The following is a 10,689-nucleotide window of genomic DNA, read 5'->3' on the forward strand; positions in this document are numbered from 1 at the left end:
TGTAGGTGAGAGGTTGTGCAATGAGATTCTGCAGATGAGAAGTTGCCAAAAGAAATTCTGCAAATGGGTAGTTGATTAAAGAGATTCTGTATGTGAGTAGTTGTGCAAAGAGATTCTGTAGGTGAGTTGTTGTGCTAACAGATTCTGCAGATAAGTAGTTGCCCAAAGAGATTCTGCAGATAAGTAGTTGCCCAAAGAGATGATGTAGGTGAGTAGCTGTGCTAAGAGATGCTGTAGGTGAGTAGTTGTGCAAAGATATTCTGCAGATAAGTAGTTGCCCAAAGAGATTATGTATGTGAGTAGTTGTGCAAACAAATTCTGTATTTAAGATGTTATGCAAAGATATTCTGCAGATAAGTAGTTGCCCAAAGAGATTCTGTATGTGAGATGTGCAAAGAGATTCTGTAGGTTGGAAGTTGCCAAAAGAGATTCTGTAGGTGAGAAGTTTTGCAAAGAGATTCTGTATTTAAGATGTTATGCAAAGATATTCTGCAGATAAGTAGTTGCCCAAAGAGATTCTGTATGTGAGTAGTTGTGCAAAGAGATTCTGTAGGTGAGTAGTTGTGCAAAGAGATTATGCAGATGAGTAGTTGTGCTAAGAGATTCTGCAGATAAGTTGTTGCCCAAAGAGATTCTGCAGATAAGTTGTTGCTCAAATAGATTTTGTAAGTGAGTAGTTGTGCTAAGAGATGATGTAAATGAGTAGTTGTGCAAAGATATTCTGCAGATAAGTAGTTGCCCAAAGAGATTCTGTATGTGAGTAGTTGTGCAAAGAGATTTTGTATGTGAGATGTGCAAAGAGATTCTGTAGGTGGGAAGTTGCCAAAAGAGATTCTGTAATTGATTAGTTGTGCAAAGAGATTCTGCAGATAAGTAGTTGCCCAAAGAGATACTGTATGTTAGTAGTTGTGCAATGAGATTCTATAGGTGAGTAGTTTGACAAAGAGATTATCCAGATGAGAAGTTGTGCTAAGAGATTCTGCAGATAAGTAGTTGCACAAAGAGATGATGTAGGTGAGTAGTTGTGCTACGAGATTCTGTAGGTGAGTAGTTGTGCAAAGAGATTCTGCAGATAAGTAGTTCCCCAAAGAGATTATGTAGGTGAGTATTTGTGCTAAGAGAAACTGTATGCATGTGAGTAATTGTGCTAAGATATTCTGCAGATAAGTAGTTGCCCAAACAGGGCCGTAACTACCTATGAGGCAGGGGAGGCAACTGCCTCCCGTGAAGTTTCTACACCAAATTTTGTTTTGAAGTAATAAAATGAAATATGGACAATATGTACACGAAGAAATTGAATTTATATTATAAACAAAACAAGTTTACAGTTTTTACAGTGTTATCATGATACGTGATATGTCTGTCATTTTCCTGATTTTTGATCGATAGTGAACCGTTTCAGTATTTGCTTTATTTTATTTTTTTCGTATGGCCGACCGTCTGTTATTCAGTATTCGTACAAGACACATATAAAACTTTGCTTTCGACAATTTTGAAAAAAACATAACTATTCACACTTATAAAGGGGCTCAAGTAAGCAGATGAAGTTCCCTTTGTATTGTGAATCTTTTATGATATCGGAAATTCGTTACCGGCTGAATCAGCTGTTGGATCATTTTTTTTAACGTCTCCCGATCGTACGAGAACATTATGGATTGGTCAATGCCTTAGTAGTTAAACACTCCCATTCGTTGTAGCAGGCACTTTCTATACTAAGTATATACTACTATAGAAAGTCCCAGGTTGTAGTTATATACATTTCTGTTCAGCTTTCAACAATATTGAAATTAAAGCCGTTTCTCGATAAAAAAAAAATGTCTTGCGTTATAATGATCTTGCTTTATATGTTTTTTTTTTAACTTACCAGTTTGATTTCTACCAAAATATCTTTAAATACAGATAATAATTGTTTGCATAAAAATTGCTTCCAGGATCCAGCAATACTGATGTTTCTGAAAGTAAGGAAATCGAAGAAAAACGGGTCATTTTTAGCAACTGATTTTATTGAGAAAAAATCCGCGGTCACAATGTATTTAATGTTAATAATTATAGGTCAAAGTATGGCCTTCAAGACGGAGCCTTTGTTCACCCCGAACAGCAGTCTCGGCTTGTTTTTGCATAAAAATTGCTTCCAGGTTCAAGCAATACTGATGTTTCTTAAAGTAAGAAATCGAAGGAAAACGCTGCCTCCCCTGAATTCGAACCCTAGTTACGGCCCTGCCAAAGAGATTCTGTAAGTGAGTAGTGCTAAGAGATTCTGTTGGTGGGAAGTTGCCAAAAGAGATTCTGTAGGTGAGAGGTTGTGCAATGAGATTCTGCAGATGAGAAGTTGCCAAAAGAAATTCTGCAAATGGGAAGTTGCTAAAAGAGATTCTGTAGTTGAGTAGTTGTGCTTAGATATTCTGCAGATAAGTAGTTGCCCAAAGAGATTCTGTATGTGAGTAGTTGTGCAAAGAGATTCTGTAGGTGAGTAGTTGTGCTAAGAGATTCTGCAGATAAGTAGTTGCCCAATGAGATTCTGGATGTGAGATGTGCAAAGAGATTCTGTAGATTGGAAGTTGACAAAAGAGATTCTGTAGGTGAGAAGTTGTGCAAAGAGATTCTGCAGATAAGTAGTTGCCCAAAGAGATTCTGTATGTGAGTAGTTGTGCAAAGAGATTCTGTAGGTGAGTAGTTGTGCAAAGAGATTGTGCAGATGAGTAGTTGTGCTAAGAGATTATGTAGATGAGTTGTTGTGAAAGAGATTCTGCAGATAAGCAGTTGCCCAAAGAGATTCTGTATGTGAGTAGTTGTGCAAAGAGATTCTGTAGGTGAGTAGTTGTGCTTAGATATTCTGCAGATAAGTAGTTGCCCAAAGAGATTCTGTATGTGAGTATTTGTGCAAAGAGATTCTGTATGTGAGATGTGCAAAGAGATTCTGTAGGTGGGAAGTTGCCAAAAGAGATTCTGTAGGTGATTAGTTGTGCAAAGAGATTCTGCAGATAAGTAGTTGCCCAAAGAGATACTGTATGTTAGTAGTTGTGAAAAGAGATTCTATAGGTGAGTAGTTTGACAAAGAGATTATCCAGATGAGAAGTTGTGCTAAGAGATTCTGCAGATAAGTAGTTGCCCGAAGAGATTATGTAGGTGAGTAGTTGTGCTAAGAGATTCTGTATGTGAGTAGTTGTACAAAGAGATTCTGCAGATAAGTAGTTGCCCAAAGAGATTATGTAGGTGAGTAGTTATGCTAAGAGATATTGTATGTGAGTAATTGTGCAAAGAGATTCTATAGGTGAGTAGTTTGGCAAAGAGATTATCCAGATGAGAAGTTGTGCTAAGAGATTCCGCAGATAAGTAGTTGCCCAAAGAGATTCTGCAGATAAGTAGTTGCACAAAGAGATACTGTATGTGAGTAGTTGTGCAAAGAGATTCTATAGGTGAGTAGTTTGACAAAGAGATTATCCAGATGAGAAATTGTGCTTAGAGATTCTGCAGATAAGTAGTTGCCCAGAGAGATTATGTAGGTGAGTATTTGTGCTAAAAGATTCTGTAGGTGAGTAGTTGTGCAAAGAGATTCTGCAGATAAGTAGTTGCCCAGAGAGATTCTGTATTTGAGATGTTGTGCAAAGAGAATCTACAGATGAGAAGGTGCCCAAAAAAATCTGTAGGTGAGTAGTTGCCCAAAGAGATTCTGTGGGTGTGTAGTTGTGCAAAGAGATTCTGCAGATGAGTAGTTGCCCAAAGAAATTCTGCAGGTGTGTAGTTGTGCACAGAGATTCTGCAGATGCGTAGTTACCCAAAGAAATTCTGCAGGTGTGTAGTTGTGCACAGAGATTCTGCAGATGCGTAGTTACCCAAAGAGATTCTGTAGGTAAGTAGTTCCCCATATATATTCTGTAGGTAGGTAATTTTGCAGAGATTCTGTTGGTGAGTAATGCCAAGTATTTTTATATTTCTTTGTTCTGCTCAGTTTATAGCTGACTTTTATCCGTTGAGTTGATGGCTAGTTGACATATATACCATATTTTAATGTACTCATAAAAGCAAACTGACACAAAAAGGAAAGAAATGAACACCATGATACTGGGCAGGCTTTGTTCGTCTAAATCTATTAAGAAACATACAGAAATTAAGTGTTTTCAATACTTTTATTAAGTTATCAATACATATTTCTTATGTCATATATACATTCTATTTTACAAATATGAAATACAGCACGTATTGGCACTATTTTGCTTTAAGTAGTTTAAATCAACATCCTCAGCAATGAAATGGCGGGCACATTCCATATGGATAAGACAACGGCATGTATTGCTTCAAGTGTAGCATATTGGGATGCATGTGTGATATATGTCCTGTTGTGTCGGGACTTTCTCCAGCAGACGAATTCGGCGATGATATCGATGAATTTGGAGATGAAGTAGATGAAGTTGATGAACTTGCAAAGCGATTATCTAGTCGAATGCCTGGCAACTGTTGACTATATGTTGCTGGAGAAGCAGGAGTGTGAGGGTTCATTCCAAATGGATATCCCGAATAGAAAAACGGATGTGGCATAGCATTAGCCGGTGATCCGTGCAACATAGGATGATAAGGTGGCAACATTCCATACGGTCCCATTGGTGGCATCATCGGTGACATGTGTGGCAAGGCATGCTGCTGGGGCTCCTCTTGGGCGCGTTTACGACATCTGGCTCTTTTATTCTGAAACCAAATCTGGAACAAAAAGAAAATATCCATGAGAAACATTTTAATGAAGCAAAAAATCATGTGAAATCTTTTCGCGCAAAATTTTATAATACACTGGTTTTATGTTGCTGTGTAATTGATGATAACTAACATGTCAATCTCAGTTATATATATGATTATTTGAATTAATATGATCTTTTTACCAACTGTATCCCAACAAGCGTCCAATTTAAAGATTTTTAAAAACTAATATTTTTAAAATCAATCAATCAACCAAGGAATGAACCAAAAAGAAATAATGATATATAAATCTTACTTTGACATTCTGTTCTTCTATGCTTAAATCTATTGCTAAAGTTTCAATTTTAGCAGAATCTGGGTACGGATTTTCTTGGAAAGCCCTCTCAAACACTTGAACTTGGTTTGGTGAGTAAGTTGTTCTAGTCTTCTTCTGTTTTCTAATGTTTGTAGATTGGCCAACACGATTAATTGTAGATGAAGTGTTGGTAGGAGAAATATTTAAGCAATTGGACGATGATGCAAGTTTAACTTCGTTTCTGCTTTCTAGTGACACTTGGCTGTTTACTTCATTGTGGTCTGAAAATAAAGAGAAATATATAAATCATTCAATACTAGTAATAAACATCTAAATTCTATAGCCATAGAAGGCTGTAGCTTTTTCAAGCATATCTTAATCTTGTAAAAGCTTATATAATAAACCAAAACGTACAAATATAAGCCTGATATAATGTGACGGAAAGCGTTAACACAAGTTTTTAACTTGAATGAGATTTTTGATTTTGAACACAAAATATTTATCCTTAGTCACATTCAGTTGTGAGAGTTTTAGAACTGTCCGAGAAATGACAACACCAACAACATAGTGTTGATCACTCACCTTGTTTTTCAACTGGCTGAATTATATTACTTTGCCTATTATATTTTGTAGTACAATGTACCAGTGGCGAAGAGACATGATTTGATATTCTCATTAAAGGTTCAAACCCGATATCATGTATAGAATGTAACCTTACCACTTTCATACGATCTGTCAGAGTCTTCCTCAGAAGAACTAGTATGTCTTTCTATTTCTTGAACACTGTACATCTGATGTGTTGGAGAAATGTTTTGCGATCTTTCGTCGGTTGTTGTCTGCACCATTGCTTGTATCAGGTTTTGGTTCATCAAATGCCCTGTGTACTGATTTGTTGAAGGTATGGTCGGGAGTAGGTTTCCAAAGTTTCCATATAACCCGTCGTTGGGTATATCGATAGTAAGCTGTTTGGAATTAGTGTTACTTGAAGGTACCATTGTAGTTTCTTCTATTTCTTCACTTTGAAAATTCACTGGAAGAATCTAAGGATATAAAAAAAGGCTGTTTATATAAATGCTGTTAGGAATCGCAAAAGTCAAAATTTTATTAATCGGAGAACGTGTTTAACAACATAAAGACGGCATGTAAAGACAATGATGTAACTATATAAGGATCGTGTGTATTATTTAACCGGTTATTATTTACTACATTCCAAACATAATTACAAGTACTTTTTGCGTTGTCGGTTTATTTTTTATCTTTGTAGAGTTTGAATGTCCCTCTCCCTCTGGTATCTTTCGCCTCTCTTTTAATACTTGTTGAAAACGTGAGTCTCTCTTTCAAAAAGATATCAATGGAATTGTGTATTATGTCTGCTCACTGAATGTCATTGTTTGTTGAAATAAGATACTATAAAAAAAAGACTGTATGGAAATAAAAAATAGAAAAAAATATTCTTAACTTTAATATTCCAATAATAAAAACAACTGCTACACTTACTTTTTCCTGCATCTTTTATTTCTTTGTCAATTCGAAATTAATTACCTTAAATTCTAAATTTAGATATTGTTCTATCAAATTGTATTCAAATCAGAATTTAAGAATGATAACTTACCCTTAAAAAGCAGATTAATATACATATTTTTAGTTTTGAGGTATGGCTTTGAGTTAATCAAATGATCAGTTGAGATGAACACTTCTGCTCAGTTGATTAATTAAATGACTAGTGATTACTGTTCAAGTGATCATTCAACTTTTTAACCAAAGAGCTTTTGTTTCACAATTAATTAATCAGGTTTTTACTTTCCAGGCTTTGTTATTTGATTATTAGCCTATTAAAATATTGACTAATTAATGGTTTACGGGAAATTAATACACCAGGACTTTTGACTTATATTTTGGGGTTTTATTTTTTACAATATCTTCCAAAAGAGAAATCAGAAATCGGGATAGAGAGAAAATTGATAAACTAAACGAAAGACAAATAAGAAAACAGATGAAAGAGAACCGATAATTGACGTTTATGAACAAAAGACTTCTAGTCGTTGCAATATTGCTCTGTTGGTCAAACTTTATATGTTTATTGTGATAATGTACGTACATTGAAAATTTGATAGTGATATAGATTTCATCTCTGCAACCACAGGCACTTGTTTCTATCCATGGATAGTCGACCTTCCCATGGATTAAAAACAAGTGTCTGTGAATGCAACTTATCTGGTGTTTTTTAGGGGGATTTGATCCAACTATTCAATTGGAAAACTTTTATCTCAATGGAATTTAAAAAAAATGAATATAAAACGTTAAAAAAATCACAGCTAAAATGAACTTAATGTCAATCAATAAAACATCAAGATACTTGTATAAGGTGTTACTTCATGAAACAATACAATGCATAGCAAAATCAAATCCTAAAAATGAAGCGATGTCCATACTCCGCTTGTAATAAATGACCCTGTTCATTTAATAATAAAATCGGAAATAAACGTCTGATTTGAAAATTTTATATAATTATATGAACATGTGCACTTACTACGTTTCAAGTTGATGTAATCATCACTTTTTATGTCCCACCTACGATAGTAGAGGGGCATTATGTTTTTTGGTCTGTGCGTCCGTCCGTCCGTTCGTCCGTCTGTGTCCGTCCGTTCGTCCGTCTGTCCCGCTTCAGGTTAAAGTTTTTGGTCAATGTAGTTTTTGATGAAGCTGGAGTCCAATCAACTTGAAACTTAGTACACATATTCCTTATGATATGATCTTTCTAATTTTAGAGCCAAATTAGACGTTTGATCCCAATTTCACTGTCCACTGAACATAGAAGATGAAAGTGCGAGTTTTTGGTCAAGGTAGTTTTTGATGAAGATGAAGTCCAATCAACTTGAAACACATGTTCCCTATGGTATGATCTTTCTACTTTTAATGCCAAATTAGATTTTACCCAATTTTACGGTCCATTGATTATGGAAAATGATAGTGCGAGTGGAACATCCGTGTACTTTGGACACATTCTTGTGTCATTTTTAACATTGCCATAAAAGCGGGAGGTTTGGCTAGCCATAGAACCAGGGTCAACCACCATCTTTTCTTAAAATGTCCTATACCAAGTCAGGACCATGGCAGTTCTTATCAACTAGCCCGTTTCCATGTATGTCGGCGTTTGCTTTTGTAGAAGTTCAGTGTTACTGTAAATTAATTTCGTTTTTTTTTTCTCTTGTAGTTGATGTGTTACCCTTTGTTTGGGTTTGTGACCCGGATTTTGTGACCCGGATTTATTTCAGTTAAGGTAGCACAATACAAAGATTATTTCACACCCAATCAGACGGAAGTAATTCATTTCATCCTTCTTTAAATTTTATAAATGAGGTACCAATAGAAAAAAGAAAGATTAATCTTTCAAATTGTGATAATTTCATTATGATATAATTATTACATAATTAGTTGTTATGTTATTAGTTGCTATATTGTGATGTCCACACTTGAATGGATTTTGCTTCTTTGTTATTCATAGCATCCCAAAATATTTTATAGATTCTTGAACAACACAGTTTGACCGACCTCCAAATCCTTGTCTCAGATTTCCAAAAACAGCAATAGAAAATTTTTTATACTCAATCGAATGTATTGGTCTCTGAGGAATTGATGTCGTACCCTTTATTGGAGGTTTATGAGGGAATGAAATACAATAGGAATAATCTGAGACACGGTATAGGAGATCAAACTTTTTTTTGTAAACATATTGAGAAAGTTGGAAAAATAATTAGTTTTTGTCGAACCTGCGACTTCTGTCGCATGAAGCTCGACATAGGGATAGTGATTTCTCTTCTTAAAAGCTTTATATTTTAGAAGGAGGACGACCTGGATGCTTCATACTTTGTATATAGATGTGACGAAGTTTCCGTCTGTTATCTGTCCATTGTCCTTGACCTTTTTTCTATGGTTCAGTGATCACTTGAAAAAAAAAATCAGATTTTTTTGTAATGTAGAAGGTCCTTATGCCCACCAGACAGTTTTCATTTGACCTCGACCTCATTTCATGGATCAGTGAACTAGATTACGTTTAGGTGGTCAAGTCCATTTTTTTCCATATTCATGTATCAGATACTATAAGCAATAGGTAATATTTGGTATACGGAAGGATTGTAAGGTGTAGATGTTCTAATACTATAAAAAGGTCGATTATATTTGATGTATGCAAATATTTTAGAATGTACATAATATTCTCGCATGTTTTATTTGACCTTGATTTCATTTTCACGATTAATTGCTCAGTTTTTTGTGATCTTGTTCTTAAACTATAAGCAATAGTTTAAATATATGTGTTGTATGGAATGATTGTAAAGTGTATATATGTCTGTCTGGAAGGTATCATCTGACCTTGACCTTAATGGTTTATTGGTCAATGTTAAGTTTTTAATGGTTAAGTTTGTTTCTAAGATACTATAAGCAATAGGTCAACTATGTTTAATGTATACGTTGATTGTAAAGTGTACATGTCTGTCTGGTATTGTCCATCTGACCTTGACCTCATTTTCTTGGTTCATTGGTCAATGTTACGTTTTCTTTTGTAAAGTCTATTTCTTCAAAACTATAAACAATAGCTTAGGTCACCTTTATTTGGTCTATTGAATGATTATCAGGTGTACATCTATTTCTTGTTTAGTTTATCAATTATATCTGACCTTGGCCTCATTTTCTTGGATCATGTCCAGTTTAAGTGATACTTGTAGTAAAGCTTTAAATCTAGGAAAATCAATTGGTAGTAAGGTAGGCGAGACATTTCAGTGTGTGCACTTTTGTTGTTTTGGGCATTGGAATTTTTTTCATATTTCTTTTTGGCATTTTAAATGATCATGCGTTACTTCTTGTACTTTTTATGGCGTTTGCATATTATATTTCTACAATGTTCAGTCGGCAATATTACAGTGTATAGAACGTAAAGGTGACAAAAAATAAACGACACAAATATCCAGACATCTAGATGGCCACATACATTTTTCAACCATAGACAGTTGTCTATACAGCATATTAAAAAGTTTTGAATTAGTTGCATAAAAAACTTTCGATTATACCACTGGTCTAGACGATGAAAGAATGAGTAAGTAACTTAACAAATAGTTTTACCTGGCAAATATTCATATATATGAGTGTCCTTAGTCCTCGTAATTGATTTTGTTGCATCTTTAATCACACATTTTCTACTCTTGACTATTAAAAACTTTAAAATTGTATGGACATTTGTCTATTGTTGAAGGTCTTATTTTTCTTTTAGATATCTTTTTGTATTGACGCAGACAAAATTTCAACCAGCAGTGACCAAGTGGTAGAAGAAAAGAGGAGAAATACCACAGAGGACTAACAAAATCACCAGGTTTTAAAAGACTAAAACATCATAGAAAATCTATTATTTAATTTTACCAACTTAAGGTTGAGCGCTCACAAACATGTTAAAACTGGCAACATTCGTAAACCAACGACAACCACTACACTTCAGGCTCTTGACTTGGGATAGGTACTTAATGTCTGTCATATCTAGGGTTTTTGTTGTAAAATGTGCAGCGCCTTTGGTTTTTCCGGTTTGAATAATTTCACAATATATAACCGACTATACAATCCAGGATTTTGAAGGTCGTACGGTTGCCTTTTCAACTTCATTTGTACTCGGGTGGATGATCACCTTATTGGCAATCATACTTCATCTCTATTTGTAT

At 34.8% G+C, this 10,689-nt stretch overlaps 1 protein-coding gene across 1 annotated transcript; it reads right to left on the minus strand.

The window, feature by feature from the left end:
- Positions 1-4,196: 4,196 nt before the first annotated feature.
- Positions 4,197-6,493, minus strand: LOC139483961 (homeobox protein ceh-8-like). The gene is made up of 4 exons (XM_071267706.1): positions 6,482-6,493; positions 5,703-6,024; positions 4,985-5,265; positions 4,197-4,695 (listed from the first exon to the last, which is right to left on the minus strand). Exons 1-4 carry the CDS (start codon positions 6,491-6,493, stop codon positions 4,240-4,242), a joined length of 1,071 nt encoding a protein of 356 aa, XP_071123807.1. The 3' UTR covers positions 4,197-4,239.
- Positions 6,494-10,689: the final 4,196 nt, after the last annotated feature.

The sequence above is a fragment of the Mytilus edulis genome, chromosome 1, assembly GCF_963676685.1.
Source record: "Mytilus edulis chromosome 1, xbMytEdul2.2, whole genome shotgun sequence".
In the NCBI taxonomy this organism is placed as follows: domain Eukaryota; kingdom Metazoa; phylum Mollusca; class Bivalvia; order Mytilida; family Mytilidae; genus Mytilus; species Mytilus edulis.